The following is a 22,573-nucleotide window of genomic DNA, read 5'->3' as shown; positions in this document are numbered from 1 at the left end:
CAAACCGGTCATTAAGAAAAATGAATATTATATTTGTTTTATTTTTACCACAAGGAATAATCTAGTTAATGGAGTATACCTCTTCTTCATTCCAATTGTTACAATATAGGCTATGAGAACTTAAATTTGCATAAAGATTCACAGTCTGTTTAGTAAGTAGATTACATACCCGATCACTAGACGAAAATTTAAGATATCTAGGATCATCTTTTAACAATTTTTTGATATCTCTCCATGATGCAGTGAGCTCGGTTGAAGCACCTACTTCGTCAAGAAGCTCTCGGAATTTATCACGCTTTTTGCGACTGAGCTGTTCTATGTGCTCATTAAATAACCTTTCCTTTTCCTCGCGGTCCAAGTTCTCTGCTGATTCCCATCGATGATCTTTCCTCAACTGTCGTTTCGCTTCTCGCCACGCTAGATCACCGTTTCTTACCTGTATAAACAAATGCGCACACATATTATAATAATTGACCATAAAAAAAAACGAAATTTCTAAAAACGATACTGCGACACTAATCTTAAAGAAATAAACGTAAGAAGTATAATCGGGTAAAGGAATCAAAAATTAATGAACTCTATTAAAGCATTACCAACAGTTTCTTCATTTCAAAAAGTGTTCTTGGCAGACAAAATGGTTTATGAAACAAATATTCATCTGCTCAATGGTTGAATAGATACGAGTCGTCGTGACATATGTCAAAAGCAAAAACTAAATAGTTTAGAATATCAAATTTTAACTCAACCACCATATTCCTTTGACCATCGCCCACTTATATTCATTTTTTCAACCACCTAAACTACACTCCTCGAAAGAATTAAGGGATCACTTGTGCGAACTCGGAAAAATTGGTCCCACTTTACGTGATCATAACTCCGTCAAAAATTGCTGTACCGATATCGTTAAACAATGGTTTGAAAGCCTGAAACCTCTAGTTTCGGATGCTCTGTTTCAAATTGTTGCTATGTTGGTTTTTTACAAAGTTATAGCGAGATGAAGACAACATTGACGGTTAACAAACATTTTGCGCAACTTTGGAACATCACACAGAGAGCAACAAATTTTTTTGATAAATCGCGTTAATATCATTTAGAAGGGCTATCTTTCCTGTGTAAATTGTGTGGTTGTTGAATATTCTGCGATTTTTTTATTCGAGTTATTCAACATTGAAGTAAATATGGCCTTTTTAACTTTAACTGGCTCCAGAAAGCGAAAAAATCATCGTAGAATCTTGTGCAAAAAAGCAATAGAAAGAGCGTTTCTTTCTCTTCAAGGTGTACTACTTTTGTTTTTTCAAATTCATTAACATTTCGATATACCAGGTGTTTCTGAAAATATGCTTAAAATAAAAATAAATTTTTTAAAAATACCACGTTTTTAAAACGGACTAAAAAGTATAAAATAAATTTTTTAAAAATACCATGTTTTTAAAACGGACTAAAAAGTATAAAATAATTTAATCTAAAACCATACAGATTCCTAACCTCGTACAAATAGTCCTGAAAATTTGTGATTGTGAATTTTTAATAGCTATGAAAATACTTGTAAGATGTAAAACGAAAAACGTGGGGCGCATGCAATAGATAATTGTTACATGAACACCTAAATCTCTAACAATTTCATTGCACTGCAAATTATATGAACTGTTGTGCGAGTTTTCTCAACGGCAGCTACTCTCTACACTCCTTAGTATGTATTATCTTACGCCCCACGTTTTTCGTTTTACATCCTACAAGTATTTTCATAGCTATTAAAAATTCACAATCACAAATTTTCAGGACTATTTGTACGAGGTTAGGGATCTGTATAGTTCTAGATTAAATTATTTTATACTTTTTAGTCCGTTTTAAAAACATGGTATTTTTTAAAAATTTATTTTATACTTTTTAGTCCGTTTTAAAAACGTGGTATTTTTTAAAAATTTATTTTTATTTAAATAATTATTTTCTGCTTTTTAGTTTTGTATGTTCCAATATAGGGGGGGGCGCTTTTAGTTTTCGAGATATTTGCAAAAAGCTATCGCTCATACTGTATTGAATTTTTCGTATTCTTGCACGCTCCGTGGCAACGTAAGCCTCTCCCGGTGCGGCGTTTGTTTACATTTTGACGCTGTGGAGGTGAGAGAGAAAACAGGGTCTCACTCTGGTCATGTATATATAGGGTGAGCTTTCAATTTTGAAAGAATACTTCTGGATTTCCGTATGCGTGGTCGGGCCGGCCGTAAGGCCGCCCCCCACCACCTAACCCTAACTAATTCTGATCTCATGATTTTTCCATTACTAGTTCAAATTCTGTATGACGGCTATATAGAATGAAAAGATTATGCGATCAGAATTAGTTAGGGCTAGGTGGCGGGGGCGGAGAGGGCCGGCCGTTAGGCCGGGCCGACCACGCATACGAAAATGTAGGAGTAGTCTTTCAAAACTGAAAGCTCACCCTATATATGTATGCTCAGAGTGAGACCCTGTTTTTTCTCTCATCTCCGCAGCGTGTTTACAAGCAATATGTAAACAAACGCCGCGCCGGGACAGGCTTACGTTGCCGCGGAGCGTGCAAGAATACGAAAAATTCAATAACAGTATTAGCGATAGTTTTTTGCAAATATCTCGAAAACTAAAAGCGGACACCCCTATATTGGAAAAGAAAAACGTTGTCCAAAATGTGTTGCGCTGTATAACATATTAAAATTTCATCAAAATTGGAGAACGCAGACCTGTTCGCAATAATTACCAAATAATCTTTTATTTGCAAATAAGAAATAATAAATGCATCATTTTTGTAATTATTTAAATAATTTTTATTTAAATAAAAAGTTTAGTTATTATTTGCAATTAAAATTCCACGACGGCGTCACCTACCGCGGTCACAGATAGACAACGCGACGCACAGTGTGCCGGATGGCCTTTTTAGCTGGACTAAATTAACTTTCAAATAAACAAAAACTAACTGTGCCAATATTATCTAAAATAACCATGTATTAAAACCCTTGAATATTAGAACGTAAAATTCTTTTGTTGTATGTTTACAGAGCGTGTAAACTTCACCTAAAAGGCGGACGCCTAACCTATAAATGAATGGGCACATTGTCATACGCGCTAGAAATATGTTAAAATGTACGAAGGAGTATTTAAATTTCCTATGTATGATGGATATAGCATCTCAAAACATGTATTTTCACTTTAGTAATTCCAAATTATCGATGACAGTCCTCTATTTTTGTAAACTAAGTGTCAAAGGCGGTACTTATTTTTCCACAGAAACGCCCATGTTACTCCTCTTCGTCAATGAATTAGTATATACTCCACGTCGCTCCACGCGATGATTTTTACATTATTATAAAGTAGAGATTCTCTAGTTTATTGTAGTACCAAAATAAAATTGCTATACGATGCTATAGTATACTAATTTTTACAATGAAGTTACGTCGTTTTACGTTCACGCTCGTGACAATCACAGCCCGGGCCGGGCGCGCGTTCCGAACGTAGCCGATGCCGTCGTCACTTAGCGGTTTGTTTAGTCTACTCGTTGAAACCTATGGATTGGTTTCGTTCATTGTATATTTAAGGAATATACAATGATACTATCGTCAGGTTTTCCTCCGAACTTTCTTCCTATGAAACTTCGTTTCTTCAGTCTCGAGCGATCAGCGTGCAGTCTACATCTCCCTTGCGTTTTCCATATATCTTTCAGTTTCGTTATTTTTATTGTTGTTTTTTATTGTTATTGTTATTGTTACTGTGTTTGTTGTTAGTGTCTTATTTTTTACGTTATCACTTTATACGTGATAACATTTTTTCAAATTTTTAGATTAATTTACATTTGTTTATAAGTTATTAGTTTCTAGCAACCGAACGCTCCTATTTAATACTTTCATTTTGATCTCCGTTATTTCTCTCTGTTGTTTTATTTACATTTTTGTAACAGACCTGTACGGTGCAGGCCTGTTACCAATAGACACGCGCCGAACACCGCCGACTGACGCCGAGAACTGCCGAACACGCCGTACACACACACCGCGTCACGATATACAGTCCCGCGCTCCGAGACACATTCGGCGGGAAACGGACGTCGAGGTTCGGCCATCTTGGCGGACACGGAAACACGACGTCACATGTCCGCTTTCCTCCGCACCAGTTCCCCCACCACCAACCTAGGCCTATAAAAGGCGATGCAAACGAGGCACGGCCCTCTTTTCCATCCTGGCCAGCAGCTAGGAATCTTCTCCAGAATAGGGGTACACATCACTATTCACTCTTCCTGATTTCCACGCTCTCGACGTCGAGTTGCCGACAGCCTCGCCTCCTCGGCATCGGCAGTTCCCACCGGCGGGTACAGCATACACGCCAAACAGAAAGGACAGCATCTTTTCTGCCGTTCGGCCAGCCGCCGAGCACGATCTCTCAGGGCAGCACCTTGAGAACTCCGTCAGCCACGGAGACGCTTAAATGAAGGGGACAGCATCCTCTTCGCTTATCGTAGAACCGCCACGAGATCGTCCCGACTCGTGGTAGGGTTTCCCGGTCCACTCCTGCCTGTACCCACGCGTCGCGATCCGGGATCCTCGTTAGATTCACGCACCAGTCACACCCGGTTCCGCGAAAGTACGAGTAGTGAGGCCCGAAAATACATATCCACGCCGTCGTTATTTCTCGTCCCGCGCACCTAGTCATTTTCAGCTTCCGTCGATTCTCTCGCCAGTAAACGAACCTGGCTCGGCGAGCTATTCAGCACGAGAGGACACGACAACCGTGGCAAACACATCCCGCCGGAAGCAGAACCGTTACATTTTTATGTTATTATATTTTTAATTTTTTATTATATTAAAATAATAAACAATAATATGCAGCAGATTATTTATAGATTGAAACCTTATACTAAACCAAAGAATAATTCTTTCCCGTATGTCTGATTCTCCAAAAAGTAAATTAGTAAATTATATTAACATTCTTTTTGTCCATAATTAAAAATGACGTCTTCTCTTTGATAATATCTACTAGTTGTTAAATCATTCTGTGTTACATAGATCCATTACTAACTGCGTTGTATATCATATTTAATTATAAATCACTTAAAATATATTGTTTAATTAACAAAAACCAACTAAATGTTGTGAACAGTTAATAATTATTCATATTTTATACGACTGTAAACATATCAATTGATAAATATAGAAAAATAGGCGATTTTTTTAGAATTTTGTCCAGCTAAAAAGGCCATCCGGCACACTGTGCGACGTAGCGAGTTTCTCGCAAATAAGGTGTTGCGCGGGCGGTATTAATATGCTTAGCGGACGCGGATATTCACCAATATTGGCTAATCGAGCTCGCAAAGCGAGCGAGCTACAACAACCCTACTCGCGAAGCTCGCGAAGCGAGTGAAGCGAGCGAGCAACAACGCCCGTATAGTTAGGGAATAAATTTGGTGTTGGACAGTGTTATCAATAAGTTACCAGCACAATGAACTTATTGTTCGTTGTCAAAAATGAATCAACGATCTCAGAATCGTATTAATAAACAGAGATGACGAAGTATCGATGAAACGATCGTTTCTAAACGGAGATTTCGGAGTATGTATCCCATTTGATACTTTGTTTCAAGAGCCGGACTGTGGAGGCCTAACCTAAACAATCTGGAGATACGAGGGGACTGGTTTCTTTTCGGGGTTCCAACGGTTTTTCTCTCAGCATCGGTCGAAGCTATGATTTGATTAGTAAAGAGCATCCTCCCGCTCCGTGAAGTAAAAGTACCAGTGTGCATTTATTAAGCGTGTAGATCCGTTTGCGACCTCGAAATTAGTTTGAGCTCCGGCCTGTAGGGGAGCTGGGTACACGTTTTCTCGTTGAATCGTCGAGACTGTCGAGAGCACGGTGCTCCGTGGTCGAGAGGCACAGCAGCGCTAACGAGATACCATCTCGGCGGTGACAGCAGTCACTGCATCAATAAATGTTGCCGGTAAGTCAGGCTTCATCAGCAAGCGTGACGCTTGGGCAGCGTGTATGTGTGCCTAGGCGGATTGCAACTTTGCAAGGGTCCGGCTCCGGACGTTATTTGTCTCGCTAATGCACATTTGAGACCCCTACGTAGTCACAATCGCTAGATAAAAGATCAATCGAGCGCGTGAGCTCGCCCAAGTGGCCTAATTTTGCGTTTCCGAGGCGTAATTTACATTATTCGGCAGCATGATGTCTGCTCGGGAGGCTCTGTAAGCAGGCGTGAAAGCCGGACCGCGCGCCGCGCGGCGCACTCACACACTCATCGCTCGGGAAGCGTATGCGTGTGCCTAGACGGATAGCAAGGGTTCAGCTCCCGACGTTATTCGTCTCGCTAATGCACATTTGAGACCCCTACGTAGTCACAATCGCTAGATAACAGATCAATCTAGCGCGTAAGCTCGCCCAAGTGGCCTAATTTTGCGTTTCCGAGGCGTAATTTACATTATTCGGCAGCATGATGTCTGCTCGGGAGGCTCTGTAAGCAGGCGTGAAAGCCGGACCGCGCGCCGCGCGGCGCACTCACACACTCATCGCTCGGGAAGCGTATGCGTGTGCCTAGACGGATAGCAAGGGTTCAGCTCCCGACGTTATTCGTCTCGCTAATGCACATTTGAGACCCCTACGTAGTCACAATCGCTAGATAACAGATCAATCTAGCGCGTGAGCTCGCCCAAGTGGCCTAATTTTGCGTTTCCGAGGCGTAATTTACATGAAAGTCTTTGCACACTATACCGTCACGGCAGGTAACGGCAACGGACCGCTAGGCCGTTTTGGGTCTCTCCTCTGTATTTCAATGGGGATGCGGACAATAGGCCGTATCGGCGCAGTAGGTAGACGGGATAGAGCGGCAACGTATCGGGACGGGAAAAAGTGCGCACACGATATCGGCCAGCGCCGACATTTCACTTTCTTCTATATAGTTTCCATGGAGGTGCGCGCACTAGACTGGCACCGTTCAGCACCGACACGACGCGCAACGTCTTGGCAAAAGGGACATTCTCGGCGAGAATGTTTTGCCGGCCGCTCGATGTGGTGTTCGAACGGAAAACGACTAAACGAATAAAATGAAGATCGCAAACAATAGAATTGGTTCGTTGATTTCGTATATTTGTCAATTCATGACAATTTTAGTTATACTATAGTTAGTTATTTAAAGTTTTAAATATTTATAAAAGAAATTTTACTCGCATAACATAAAAATACTGCCAATTTTGCGACGATTGTTATCTAGACGCCATAAACAATACAGTAATTCTTCGATCGGAGTCTTGGGGGATGTCTCCGATCGGAGTCCAGTGCCTACTCACTCCACTGCCGGCCAACGCTGCTCCGCGCCGTAGAGCGGCGATGATTGATCTCGGCTCGGGTATATCGGTGTGAACACCACACATTGACTCGAGTGAATCGAGTTCTCAAACTTCTTAATTTTAATGATCGGTTTATGGGACTTTTACTAGCTTATTCCTGGCGTTTCTCTGATTAAAATGATACCAAACAAGATATAATTTCAACGTTATTTAGTGGTTTAATCGACGGTAAAAGTTTCGAACGCAACGAAGAAGAGCGTATTGGAAAGAAAGAGATGCGAACCGGCGGCGGCTACTGTTCGCGTCTCTTTCTTTCCAATACGTTCTTCTTCGTTGCGTTCGAAATTTTCATCGTCGATTAAACCACTAAATATTGACCAAATTATATCGTGTTTGGTATCATTTTAATCAGAGAAATGTCACGAATATGTTGGTAAAAGTTCCATAATGATATCATAGAAAATAGGAAAGCTGAGGTCTTGGTGTTTCATTGTGATGACGCACGGGCCTTTAAACTGTGCCGGCGACGGCGACACGCGATCCTATTTTATTCTGTCCTTCACTATGATCGGCTCGTCGATTTAAGCCTCGGCGCGCGCGTGTTCGGCGTGGTAAACGCGGTCATAAAAAAATAGCCTCTCTGCGCTATTCAAGTCCGTTGAAAACACGGGTGTTGGGACTTCGATAGAAGAATTACTGTAACTTCAACTATTGGATTGAATTATACAAACGGTGTACATACCAAGTCTGCAAGAAGAGCACTGAAATGTTGCACCGCTTCTGTGTGTCTATGGTGCTGCCTCTCCTTATCCCTGTCGCGAAGATGAGTGGCAAGAGTCCTTTGAACTTCCCTCTCTCTTTCACGAAGACTTGCTTCTGCTCGTCTTTCACGTTCTCGTTTCAGCTTCTCACGATCCTCTTCTGAGTCAGATTGATCTTCTGCATCCTCTTTCTACACGAAGAAATGTTATGTGTACTACATTGTAAAACTAGTATTAACAAATTTGAAGCAATAACCCAATGGCGCGCCAAATGGAATATTGTTATCTGTTACGAATGACACGAAAAGTCATTAAACGAACTTCATGTGCAAGAAATGACGGAGGTACATATTTCAATCTCATATGTATTAAGTAGTTAATATTATTTATATATTATCCGTTTTTTATTATTTATATATTATTTATATGTATATTATGTTTGTTTAAATTTCTAGATTCATAAATTATTTTATAAAAATCAAAACAAGGAAAAAATGTTGTTACCGACGAGAGAATTAAATATTAATTTCTGTTAATATGCACGACCCCACTTGTATTTCAGAATTTTGAAAATTTCGATATATGCGTTATACATTAAATCTGATTTTCATTTTATGATTTTCGAACAAAATTTTACAAACGTGGCCTCTCTCGGCTGCAGATTTCAAGCAATTATTATGAAGATCAATAGGTAAAATGGATTACAGTACAAAGATTAAAAGAATTTATAAATAACAATTAACAATACATTATTTTTGATTTATTAATATGATTGGTTAAAAAAAATTTGTTCTATTTGTCTCTTTCATTTTATAAATTATGCAAATTTTTATTTTGTTTGAAAATTTTCAGTCTGATCTTGATTTTTGACATTCTAATAATATTTTTTAAATTTCACTGAGAAAGGGCCTAGCCGATTAAGATGGTCAAAACTGCCCTTAGAGCTCTTTCAACGGCTATTGAACCATTCGAAAGCTTGCCAAGAAAAACCCCTCTGAGTAAAATTTCAGCCCTCTAGCTTGCCCGTGAGGGTAGTTACAGGGAAAAATAGATTTTGCGGTTTTCGGCTCATTTTCCGGTCTAAAATGCGTTCTAAAATTCTGAAAAAAATGTGACACATTCTGGATCCCAAGGCGCATTTTTGAGAATTTTTTCAGATTTTTTTGTTTCAAACTGTGGTCGTAAAAAATGAAAAACCTCAAAAAAATCGGAAAAATATTTTTTTCTCAAAAATATGAAAACATGCTATTTTGCTGTTTGGTTCCCTGATAAAGTACTATAACAGGCAATGTTGTCAATTTTTTTTAGATTTTTTGTTCGGCTGCATCATTGTCAAAAACAATAAAAAACGAATTTTTTCGACGTTTTTGCTGTGAGGAGGAAAGTTACACTTGTTGGCTTTACCGTGTGCGTATATTAAGTAATTTTTAGCGTTATTACACTGAAACAAGCAATTATTTTACCTAAAAAATGTGATTTGAGAGAAAGAAAAAATTGTATTCTGTGCGATATATACCAGAATGTTCGCAACGCTTACGACATCGCCGGTTGGCACCGCGGTTAAGGCGTCCGACTACGGAGCGGATGCTCTGGGGTTCGAATCCTGTCGATAGTGGTTTTTTTTTCCATACGTCAAACTTTATTTTTTCAATTTCTTATTATGTATATGGTTTACTCATACGAGTTTAACAATGTTTTTTTAATGTTTTAAAAATATTTAAGTAACATTTTTAAGCAAAATACATACAAAAATAGTTTTGGATCATAAAAGTATTATAAAACTCCAGCATAATGCATGTACCGTCGACGGTCAACTCTGTTCTCAGTGCCTATAAAATCCCGCATTCTGTCCACAATTATAAAAGATAAGTCTATTTCTATCAACTCCATACAAATATTTACTTTTACGAGAAATAAATAATTCTGTAATTAACAGGTCACGTAAAAACAGCAGCTAATTGGCTAACAATGACAACTCGGAAGAACAGCTGCTATATATACTTCTTTCTATTTTACCCGTTTCTACAAATTCCGAAAGGCCTAGAAACTATATTCATGATTTTTAATGTTAAAAATGTTAAACAGGACCGCCATGATGAACATATACAATTAGAGAATCAAGGAAATAATAGATACTCCAAAACTATTTTTGTATGTATTTTACTTAAAAATATTACTTAAATATTTTTAAAACATTAAAAAAATATTGTTAAACTCACATGAATAAACCACATAATAAGAAATTGGAAAAATATAGTTTGATGTACGGAAAATACGCGCAGCTATTAGTAAGGGAAATAATAACCACCCTCCCAAAAAGCTAAGATTCCTTGCAGGCCAGTTTTTACGACGGTCATTGTATTCTTCGTAGCTGATTATTGCGCGACCAGAATCATAAACTAATATAAACGTGGTAAAAATTAACTACCTCTGTACCTGCTATGTACTGTCATATTGTCCTTTCCCGTTCGGATGGAAGGCCAGGGAAAACGGTCAACTCCAGGTTTTTATAGGCACTGAGACCGGAGTTGACCGTCGACGGTACATGCATTATGCTGGAGTTTTATAATACTTTTTATGATCCAAAACTATTTTTGTATGTATTTTGCTTAAAAATGTTACTTAAATATTTTTAAAACATTAAAAAAATATTGTTAAACTCGTATGAGTAAACCATATACATAATAAGAAATTGAAATGAAGTTTGACGTATGGAAAAAAAAACCACTATCGACAGGATGCGAACCCCAGAGTATCCGCTCCGTAGTCGGACGCCTTAACCGCGGTGCCAACCGGCGATGTTGTAAGCGTTGCGAACATTCTGGTATATATCGCACAGAATACAATTTTTTCTTTCTCTCAAATCACATTTTTTAGGTAAAATAATTGCTTGTTTCAGTGTAATAACGCTAAAAATTACTTAATATACGCACACGGTAAAGCCAACAAGTGTAACTTTCCTCCTCACAGCAAAAACGTCGAAAAAATTCGGTTTTTATTGTTTTTGACAATGATGCAGCCGAACAAAAAATCTAAAAAAAATTGACAACATTGCCTGTTATAGTACTTTATCAGGGAACCAAACAGCAAAATAGCATGTTTTCATATTTTTGAGAAAAAAATATTTTTCCGATTTTTTTGAGGTTTTTCATTTTTTACGACCACAGTTTGAAACAAAAAAATCTGAAAAAATTCTCAAAAATGCGCCTTGGGATCCAGAATGTGTCACATTTTTTTCAGAATTTTAGAACGCATTTTAGACCGGAAAATGAGCCGAAAACCGCAAAATCTATTTTTCCCTGTAACTACCCTCACGGGCAAGCTAGAAGGCTGAAATTTTACTCAGAGGGGTTTTTTCTTGTCAAGCTTTCGAATGGTTCAATAGCCGTTGAAAAAGCTCTAAGGGCAGTTTTGACCATCTTAATCGGCTAGGCCCTTTGACATATTAACAAAAGTACAACCAATTTTATAACTGCACATTGCATACGTTAGAAAGTGTAGTATGTGATTGTGTTTACGCATTTGATCATTCCTTTAAACATAATGAGGCTATGCCCAATTCTAATCCATATAAGGCCGCTATTAGACTAGCCTACTGGTGGCATAACCAAGTTGTTCCACCAGTGGCTCAGCCTTAGACCATATATACCAATAGACCCGGCATAGGTATAGTATGTGTATAGGAAAACCGAGAGTACAGCTCGGAAAAGATAAAGGACCGTGTGACGTCACAAGATAAGTTTTAAGCAGTCTTAAGATAATTTCAAAATGGCTGAAACATGACCGACGCCGACACAACGCCATTATACACTTGCTCCGTGTAAATTTTGTGTAGTAATACATCGATGGCAAGAAATAGAAATGTTATTTCTTCCCTGAATGATTGTAATAGAGCAGAAATCATGTATTGACATTTTCAATTTTTAAAATTTTTCAACGATTTTGAATTTTATCTACTCAATTTTTTTGTAAATGCATAAAGATCCGTAGTCTAGCAATAACTAATCACAAGCAAGGTAAATGTAAATTGTGTAAAACTAGCAGTACTATCTTAAAATGTAAATGTGATCAATTTATCTGTAAAAAACCATTTTGTAACCTGCATAATATGTCTTCAGAATCAAATATCGCGCGATTCCTAAAATAGTTAATATATATAATACTATTATTACTTTATATCTTAATAATATATCTTAATAAAATATACAAAATAAACGTCTGTATCTCAAATACAGTTTATAATAGATAATTTCATGATACAATGTCAAATTCTTTGAAATTATCCTGTCCATTCTTCCCGCGTACTGGGTATGTACATGTACATGGCGCACCCGGTGATCCCCCTCACCCCCCACATAAGCCAAGCGTAGGCACTGTCGATGAGCATAGCTTATACATCTTTCGAGAACGTGACGTCACACCGTCTTCATCTTTTCCGAGGGCAAGATTATCTGCGCCGGGTCTATAGGTATATATGGTCTAAGGGCTCAGCATTCAGCACGTCTTGGGGCATTGAAACAAATGGAAACTATTAGACTCGGTGATGCCAGAAATGCGCAACATTTCACGCGCATGCGCGGCGATTAGCCTCAGTATAGTATGATTCTCGATGAAATGGGGTACCTTGAGCAGCCCGCAGAATTTTAAAAAATTTATATGATTTGATTCTGAAAAATGAATGTATAGCAAGTGTATTTGTGTATATTTTGTAACTCGTAGGACACGTCCTGGAGTCTTTTTGTCCGGTACAGATTGGTTCGGTATATTCCTGCCAATATAACTGCTCCAGGGCTCTGCTACCTGCTGCTACCTCATCATAGATACGTTACTGTTTGTCGCGCATGCGCGTGAAATGTTGCGCATTTCTCGCATCACTGATTAGACTACGGCACGGTGTATTATAGAGGTGTTACGACTAAGCACCTCTGTAAGGTTGACGTTTTGTGATAGATATAGTTTAGTTCGCCGCCAGGTGGAATACTAGTCAAACTCACGGTTTTCATGTACGTGTGAGAATGAGATTGTGTGTAGCAGCGTGTCCGTGTAGCCCATGCTAAGGTATGTACCGTACATGGACACACTACTACACACAATCTCATTCTCACACGTACATGAAAACCGTGATGTTGACTAGTATTCCATCTGGCAGCGACCAGAGAACTATCTCTATCTATCACACCTTTCCAAGAGAAAAAAGTCCCAACACCTCTATAATATACCGTGGACTACAGTAACTGGTGGAGCCACCAAAAATTGTTGCCGATCTGGTGCACGGCATCGGCAACCGGCCGGGCAACATTTGGTTAAAATAAAAATACAATTGTTTTGCATGTAGCGTATTAGACTCAGCCACCAATTGGCGTGAAAAATTTCCTGACGTGTGATTTCTCGAAACGGAGATTTCAATTGGCCGCCGAGATCGTGTGATTTAACAGCATTAGACATTTTTCTTTGGGACTATGTTAAAGATAAAGTCTACGCCAATGCTCCAGCAACAACTCAAGAACTCAAAAACGATATTAGAGCTGTTGTTCATGAAATACAGCCGTAATTATGCGAAAACGTGATGAAAAATTTCATCAAAAGATGACCATTTGTAAGAAGAGCCGAGGCGGACATTTGGCAGATATTGTGTTCCATTATTAATCTCAGAGTTTGTACTTTGGATTAAAGTAAAAATATCACCACTATTCGCAAAAATATTGCGTTTTTCTGTTGACTTAAAATGACACCTCTCGTTGAAAGACCCTTTATAATCCTTTGCATTTTCCAATTCCTTCTCAAATCAAACTTTCGTTTGATGCCATTTTCCTTCTACAATAGCACAGCACAGCGTTGCATCGACAACGGGAATAAACGCTTGGTGGTACCACCAGTTACCGAGTTATTAAAGCTCTTCGATTCGATGGCGCCACAAGTGTGCGCCAGGCGTTGAGCCACCAGTGACCTAGTCTAATAGCGGCCTAATAGTTTCATTTAAGACTGCAATGTAAAAGAAAATTTCTATGCTTTCTTTTGGTACAGCCAGTGTTCGGATATCGTCCAAGATTTTTCGTGCGATGGATGGCCGCTGGTGGCGCTTTCATCGTACTCAGTGAAGTAAGATTCTCGATAAAATGGGGTACCTTGAACACCCCGCGGAATTTGAAAAGATTTGTATGATTTTATTCTGAAAAATGAATGTATAACATGTATATTTGTGTATATTTTGTAACTTGTAGGACTCGTCCTGAAGTTTTTTTGTTCGGAACAGATTGTTTCGGTACTTTCGCGCCAATATAACTGTCTCAAGGCGCAGGGCTTCGCTACCTCGTCATCATAGATACGTTACTGTTTTTTCCGCGCAGCGCCACCAGCGGCCATCCATCGTACGAAAAATCTTGGACGATATCGGAATACAGGGTACAGCACAAATATTCAAAATCCTATTAAGGGTGTGGGTCCTTAGTTGACCTTGGTAGAGCGAGAGTGTGGTGGCGCCCTCACACACCGCTAGACACTGTATACGTACACGAGGTTGCAAGGGTCCCGTACTTTTCAAACCACGTCTCGCTAACGCACATTTGGGGCCTCTACGTAGTCACAATCGCTAGATAAAAGACCCACCAATTGCGCTTGGTGTCTAAAATGGCCTAGTTTTGCGTTTTGGAAGCGTAATTTTCATTATTCGGCAGCATGTAGCGGAGTTCGAGAAGCATTGGGCGGCGCGAAAGTGCTGCCACTGTCAAGACACATACATTTTCTTAAATATCGAGAGATTTAAGGTTCTTATAGAAAAAGCATACACCAAGCGCACTTGCAGGGACACAAACATTGTCAATTCAACCTTTATTATGTTAAACTATACGTGTCTAAACACACAGTTTGAAAAGTACGAAGTACACCCCTAAACGGAGGATTTCGGCACAAGTATCAGTTCCATCTGTTCCGTCTCTTTCACAATTTTCAGTCAGTGTTTTACCGATTCAGTCACTGTATCGGTAAAATATCGGTAAAACAGTGACTGAATATTGGGAAACAGACACTAGCGCTCCTAGCTAAAAATGCCATGGAACTGATACTTGTGCCGAAACCCTCCGTTTAGGGGTGTACTTCGTACTTTTCAAACTGTGTGTTTAAAGACGTATAGTTTAACATAATAAAGGTTGCATTGACAATGTTTGTGTCCCTGCAAGTGCGCTTGGTGTATGCTTTTTCTATAAGAACCCTAAATCTCTCGATATTTAAGAAAATGTATGTGTCTTGACAGTGTCGCGCCGCCCAATGCTTCTCGAACTCCGCTGCATGCTGCCGAATAATGCAAATTACGCCTCGGAAACGTAAAAATATGACTTTTGAGGGGGGTCGCGACCTCGATTGATCTTTTATTTAGCACTTTTGACTACTGAAAAGCCCCATCTTTGCATTATTGAGAAATGAGAACGCGCATCCGGCACCCTTGCAATCCTGGAAACGAGTCTACCGCCTTAAGTCTGGAATTTTAAAAAGCAAACAGAAAAATTTAAATTCACATATTCAAATTGTTGAGATCATCTCCATTTTTGCAGCTGTTGGAATTTTTAATGTAAGGATCATCGCGATAATGAATTGTGGCCGCTCTTTGAATATTAAAATTGATCAAAAAAGCAAATATATGACCTAGCCTAAGTAACCTAATAAAAAGGGAACAGCTCTCAGACATAAACGAATTGGAACTGCAGAAATTCATAAAAGATAAAGATTTTGCCGAATGACGCAAATGGGAACACGTGTTTTTTTCTACCATATTTAGAGGGGATCGAGACAAATTCAAAACACATATTATATGATATTTCTACAAACGTATTACTCGATTCACACTAGTGGAAATGTGAAATATTTAGCTTTATGTTGGAAATCGCCCATATAGATGTGCGATCGTGTTCGATGCATCGAGCAGGCCCAACGCCACCTGTGTGTTTCGTGGCTGACGGCCGGTAGAGGGTGATGCTGTAACGCGATAATGCATGGATGGATGGATGGATGATGCAGTGCGCCCAGATTGCACGCTTTTTTTCGCGCATGCGTGTCAAAACAGTAACGTAGCAATGTTGAAGCCGATGCGATGATGTAGCAGAGCCCTGAGGCAGCTACAGTCAGCGGCGATAATAAGTGGACACGCTTAAAAATCGCATAACTTTTTAGAAATTGGTCCAAAGGACTTGAATTTTTTTAAGATGTTAGACCGACTAGTTCACTAGAGAATAAGTAAACTAAAATTTATTACGATTGCAATTGGTAGGAATTATACAAAATTTTAAAATATGATGTTTTGCCAACTTTTTTATCTGGGCCTGTAACGTTAATTTAAAAAATGTGTTTTATAGATTTCGGTAACTTATATGCATACTGAAAATTTCATCGAAATCGGTCAACATTGCAATGAGCTACAAACGTTTTGTTGTAATTGTTGTTAATTATTTTAGCACTCCTTCCCTCTTCCCCATCCTCTAAATACAATAGAATAAGTCGGAATTATATTATTATCTGAATATATATATACAGGGTGTCCCAAAATTCGTGAAAATCCCGAAAGGGGGTGGTTCCTGAGACCATTCTAAGAGACATTTTCCTTTGCACCAATGTCAACTGCGGCTTTGTTTAGGAGTTATTAACGAAAAACACGGACCAATCAGAGCGCGCCCTGGCCCGGCGCGCCACGCCTCGCCGGCAAGCGAGTGTCGGTGGTACGCCGCGACATCGCAACGAACAAGAGTTTCTCGATAATGTGAACCCTCTCCGATTTTGATGAGCTTTGGATATGTTGTCAAGACCATGATTCTGAACAACATTTCTCTTTAGACTTTTTGGCGATCGGCTTTAGTTTACGAGATAAGTAACTTGTAATTGTAAATCGATCGATGTACTATCTGAACTATCTCCTCTCCGATTTCGATGAGCTTTGGATACGTTGTCAAGACCATGATTCTGAACAACATTTCTCTTTAGACTTTTTGGCGATCGGCTTTAGTTTACGAGATAATCATAAAAAAAGAGAAGAAGCAGAAACTGATTGAATTAAAAACTCACGTATTCAGCCGTAAATCCATTTGCTGCTTCGAAATGTGTGTCACTGGGTCACTCGGTGACGAACTGCACATATGTCTTCAGGTACACGGCAGTACCGAAAGCCAAGGGACGTACGGCCAGGTCGACGAGCTGCACAGCCGGTGGTAGAAGGCCTAAGGGATGCGCGGTCAAGTCGACGATCCAGAATTTAACTTTCACTTTCGAATCGATAAATAATTCGTATGTTTATTTCACACAGATGCCTTGAAATTTTTCCACACTCACAATCACTGTTCACATTTGTCAACACATAGTTATGCACTAATAATAATTGCCATATCCCTTGTACTGCTGCACAAATCACAACAATCAGGTAATGCAATCACTAGACTGCGGATTTCATGCATTTGTAGCAAACACGAGTAGGTGCATTTTAATACAGTAGAGAGATTAAAATAATTTCAAAGCATCATAGTATTATTTTCAACTTCTTAAAATGATCACAGTGCGAATCAAATATCTGTCTGGCTCCTGTCCCTTGTAATAGCGGCAGCCAACATTCATTTTGCATAAAGATTCGCAGTCTAGTGATTAGTTTAAATATCACAGTCAAAAAAACAGCTAATACATAGCAACCGTTAGCTTTGAATTTACAAGTCTTTGGAGATGTTCTCTCTACCGCGGCTCGAACGACACTGATTTTCCTCAAGATTTTTCTAAAGAATTTAGGAAGGGCATTTAGAGTGTCGAAATTCGAAATGCACGCTGTAGCACGAGAACGACGGGACGGTTAGACGAAAAACAGAATGCGAGAAGGACCGCTGTAAGCTTTGTGGCAAACACATGTTTAGTTTTTCCTGCAGGTTGGTACGTAGAGTCGATGGGTAACTGTTCGAAAACGTCATCCGTCCTTTTACCCAGCAAGGGGTAAAAATGTCAGGTCGGCGTAGCATCCCTATTGTCCTATACCTTCCTTAAGAAACTTTCTAAAAGAAGGACAGACGACGTTTTCGAACGGTTACCCATCGACTCTGCGTACCAATCTACAGGAAAACCTAAACATGTGATTACCATAAGTCTTAAAGCGGTCCTTCTCGTATCCTGTTTTTTGTCCAACCGTCCCGTCGTTCTCGTGCTACAGCGTGCATTTCGAATTTCGACACTCTAAATGCCCTTCCTAAATTCTTTAGAAAAATCTTGCCGAAAATCAGTGTCGTTCGAGCCGCGGTAGAGAGAACATCTCCAAAGACTTGTAAATTCAAAGCTAACGGTTGCTATGTATTAGCTGTTTTTTTGACTGTGATATTTAAACTAATCACTAGACTGCGAATCTTTATGCAAAATGAATGTTGGCTGCTGCTATTACAAGGGACAGGAGCCAGACAGATATTTGATTCGCACTGTGATCATTTTAAGAAGTTGAAAATAATACTATGATGCTTTGAAATTATTTTAATCTCTCTACTGTATTAAAATGCACCTACTCATGTTTGCTACAAATGCATGAAATCCGCAGTCTAGTGATTGCATTACCTGATTGTTGTGATTTGTGCAGCAGTACAAGGGATATGGCAATTATTATTAGTGCATAACTATGTGTTGACAAATGTGAACAGTGATTGTGAGTGTGAAAAAATTTCAAGACATCTGTGTAAAATAAACATACGAATTATTTATCGATTCGAAAGTGAAAGTTAAATTCTGGATCGTCGACTTGACCGCGCATCCCTTAGGCCTTCTACCACCGGCTGTGCAGCTCGTCGACCTGGCCGTACGTCCCTTGGCTTTCGGTACTGCCGTGTACCTGAAGACATATGTGCAGTTCGTCACCGAGTGACCCAGTGACACACATTTCGAAGCAGCAAATGGATTTACGGCTGAATACGTGAGTTTTTAATTCAATCAGTTTCTGCTTCTTCTCTTTTTTTACGATTATCTCGTAAACTAAAGCCGATCGCCAAAAAGTCTAAAGAGAAATGTTGTTCAGAATCATGGTCTGGACAACGTATCCAAAGCTCATCGAAATCGGAGAGGATTCACATTATCGAGAAACTCTTGTTCGTTGCGATGTCACGGCGTACCACCGACACACGCTTGCCGGCGCGGCGCGGCGCGGCGCGGCGGGCCAGGACGCGCTCTGATTGGTCCGTGTTTTTCGTTAATAACTCCTAAACAAAGCCGCAGTTGACATTGGTGCAAAGGAAAATGTCTCTTAGAATGGTCTCAGGGACCACCCCCTTTCGGGATTTTCACGAATTTTGGGACACCCTGTATATATATATTATATTTCAATATTTCATATGTATACACGAATTTATATACAAATACACTTGTCATGCATTCGTTTTTCATAATCAGTTCCATTCGGCATGGCGCTCAAGGTGCCACATTTCCTCGCGAAGCGTACTTTACTGAGGCTGAAAAGCCGCGCATGCGCGAAAAAAAGCGTGGAATCTGGGCGCACTGGGATGATGAGGCAGTCTGTGTGTTACACTTCCGAGAGACAATCGACGCTGTATCATCTCTGAATATTTCCGATCCACCTCACTTTGTAATTATATAACTTATCATAAATTCAATACTTTAGTAACCTCTTCGCGAACAATGTTTACACTGTCCTAAAGTCGAATACAACGAAAAAATATTTCACATGTCCACTACTGTAAATGTTTTGAATTCGTCTCGATGTACTTTAAATATGGTAAAAAGAAAAATATGTGTGCCTATTTGTAAAACCCAAGGTGACCACTATTTCGGCATGAAAACAAACTGTTTTCGAAATTTTTCTACTGATATATCTATTGCGCAGTCCATACCCTGCAACTCTTGCTCTAAACTCTTTTCGTCAAATGGCTGCAAGTGGATGAAAAATCGGTTTCTTAAACCTTGACATATTAAGTGTACAAATAAGTTCTCGGCCTGATAAAAACGGCTGTATTAAGTATTCGAACCAAAACATTTATTTTCCGGTTGGGGGATATTTTAATACCAACCTAATAGAGTAAATTACCCGACTAACAGCTTAACGTAACTACAAAATATTATTGTAACCACAATAACAATATGAGTTGCCAAAAGACGCATATTAGGCATTGTATGCTTTTCGAATATCAACTGAAAAAACAGTTCCAAGGCTAAGGAGATGATATGTGAGGCATTGGGAGAAGATGTTGTATCTATCAGCACCATCAAGAAGTGGTTCCGAAAATCCCGGAGTGGAAATTTCGACCTCGAAGATGTCGAGGAAGCAGGAGCGCCGAAGATATTTCCTAACGAGGATTTGGAGCAATTGCTCGAAGAAAATCCTTGCCAAACGCAAACAGAGCGTGCTACTGGGTTAGACGTAACGCTCAAAACGTTTCCGTTCGGCTGAAAAAGCTAGGAAAAATTGAAAAGCAGGGTCGCTGGGTTCCACACGTGCTGTCGGAAAGCAACAAGTTGAGACCACACGCAGCAAAAACGACCAATGGCGCTCTGGATTCGTTGGGCTGGGAAGTTTTGCCACACCCGGCGTATTCACCAGACCTTAGCTCCGTCAGATTATCACTTGTTTAGATCGCTACAACATCATTTGGTGGATAAACATTTTTCCAAACAGTTGAAGAAGTCAAAAAATGCCTCGCAGACTTCAGCGAGTCAAAACCGCCATCTTTTTTTGGTGAAAACCCTTGGTGAAGGGGTTCGTCGTCTGCCCGAGAAGTGGAAGAAGTATGTAGAAGAAAATGGAGTTTACTTTATCGATTAAAACATACTTGACGAAAAAAGGCCGAGAACTTATTTGCACACCTAATATTTTCGAGAAATACTTACATCATTTTCTTTCTTCATTGGTTTCTCATCGTTATCCTCGATTTCACCGCTCTCTTTCTCCACGATCGTTTCCTTTTTGTCTTTACCGTTCTCTTCCGTCAGTACTTCGCTTCTTCGTTGTTTTTTGTCCTTCGAACTATCCTTGTCAGCCCGATCCTTGGAGGATTTCTCCTTGTACTTATCAACATCCTTCCTGTCCCTCTCTTTTTTCTCCGACTTGTGATGGTCTTTGTCCCTATGCCGGTGGTCTTTGTCTTTCTCCTTCTCCTTTTTCCTCTCCTCTTTTAGCATGCGTATGTAATCCCTAAACCAATCCTCCCGTGTGCTTGCTGACTCTACCACTCTGTACCTCCAATCAGATTCCAATTTTTTCTTACAATCACTCCAATGCGAATGTCTGTCGATGTCTTTGTGTTCGCGTAGCATCGCTATGAATTCCTTTTTCACCTGAAACGCATTTATCATAAGAGTTTTCATTATTGAAGAACAATCAGCTTTTGCTTATACTCTAATTTATACAATTCTCTCTTAAAATTGAAGCTGTATCTTATTCATTCTTTTTTTTTTAATCTTTTTAATTGTTTCAGTTTTAATAGTCATGCACGCTTAATATTCTATCAACCAATGACTTATACACGTTCAGCCACATTACAATCACTTCGACAATATATGTAGATTGTTATCGTAATTATGATTAAATTCGAAAAGAAGTTAATGACTTGTAATGTGGATCAAACTATTTCAACTTGCAAACCTTTTTAATGGTTTTCAAACTACATTTTCGTTAGGGGTAGAAGAAATAGTCATTCATGTCATTCGTTCGTGTCAGAAGGTATCGCAACGTTAAGGGCTCTACTTGTTGGAATTTTTAATGAAATAAGCTGGTCAGATTCGCTGAAAAAAATTATACTGATTATAGCTGCAAGAATAATTATTTCCAACCGAATCATCATTAAACATTCGGCACGATGGAATTTATAGAAAGCAGCAAAGCAAATGATTATAAACCAACGCCGCCGCAAATGACGAATGAAAAAGGTCTGCTTTTGTTTAATGATGAAACGGTAGCATAAAATAAATAGATTTATATCTGCTGCCCTTGCTGAAATGAAAACAATCGTTAGTATTATTGTCACGAGATTTTTAAAATATTAAAAGCTTTCAGCCGTTCAAATTACGAAACGAGGCACTATCTTTCCAAACCATTTTTTCACCACAGTACCGTTTCAATGCATATAAATCTATATGTTGCATAGTCATCATTGCCGTAGATAGTGCGTGACATGAGATACGCTAAATATATAAAACTCTTAACAAATAAAACAGAAAATCTTAAAATTAAGCTTGACCAGTATCTTTGGAGTGTCCAATCAATCAAATTGCTTCAGCGAATTATTAGACTACGTTACGTTCTAACTAAAAATCTTATACCATGGTCATAAATGATTTTCATGTATTTAACTATGTTTTTTTTCACGATTTTACGTTTCTGGCTACTTTATCCTACATTAATGCGAATTAGAAACTAATATCATCGTATTAAAAATTCCGGGGAGAGTACGATTTCCGTGGCCCCTCGTTTCGAGGTTATATTTGTGTCCTTGGGGTTATTTCAGGAAAAAAATGTATATATAACATGGTGTCAAATCGGCCTGGTTTAGCCGGTAAAGTAGAT

General features: G+C 39.2%; 1 protein-coding gene across 5 annotated transcripts in view; it reads right to left on the bottom strand.

Annotated features, from left to right (window-relative positions):
* LOC143212397 (transcription elongation regulator 1) overlaps positions 1 to 22,573 on the bottom strand; it is a 70,603-nt gene that overhangs the window by 3,943 nt on the left and 44,087 nt on the right. For 4 of the 5 annotated variants that reach the window (XM_076431177.1, XM_076431181.1, XM_076431180.1 and 1 more), the window contains 3 exons: positions 20,899 to 21,345; positions 8,043 to 8,252; positions 170 to 436 (listed from right to left, as the gene is read on the bottom strand). In XM_076431177.1, the coding sequence (XP_076287292.1) occupies positions 170 to 436; positions 8,043 to 8,252; positions 20,899 to 21,345 (924 nt within the window). The remainder of the gene's footprint in view (positions 1 to 169; positions 437 to 8,042; positions 8,253 to 20,898; positions 21,346 to 22,573) is intronic. The other variant, XM_076431182.1, reaches the window with a different exon arrangement.

This window comes from Lasioglossum baleicum, chromosome 9, assembly GCF_051020765.1.
Source record: "Lasioglossum baleicum chromosome 9, iyLasBale1, whole genome shotgun sequence".
NCBI lineage: Eukaryota > Metazoa > Arthropoda > Insecta > Hymenoptera > Halictidae > Lasioglossum > Lasioglossum baleicum.
Note: the sequence above shows the minus strand (reverse complement) of the source record. Positions and strands in the feature narration are given on the sequence as shown.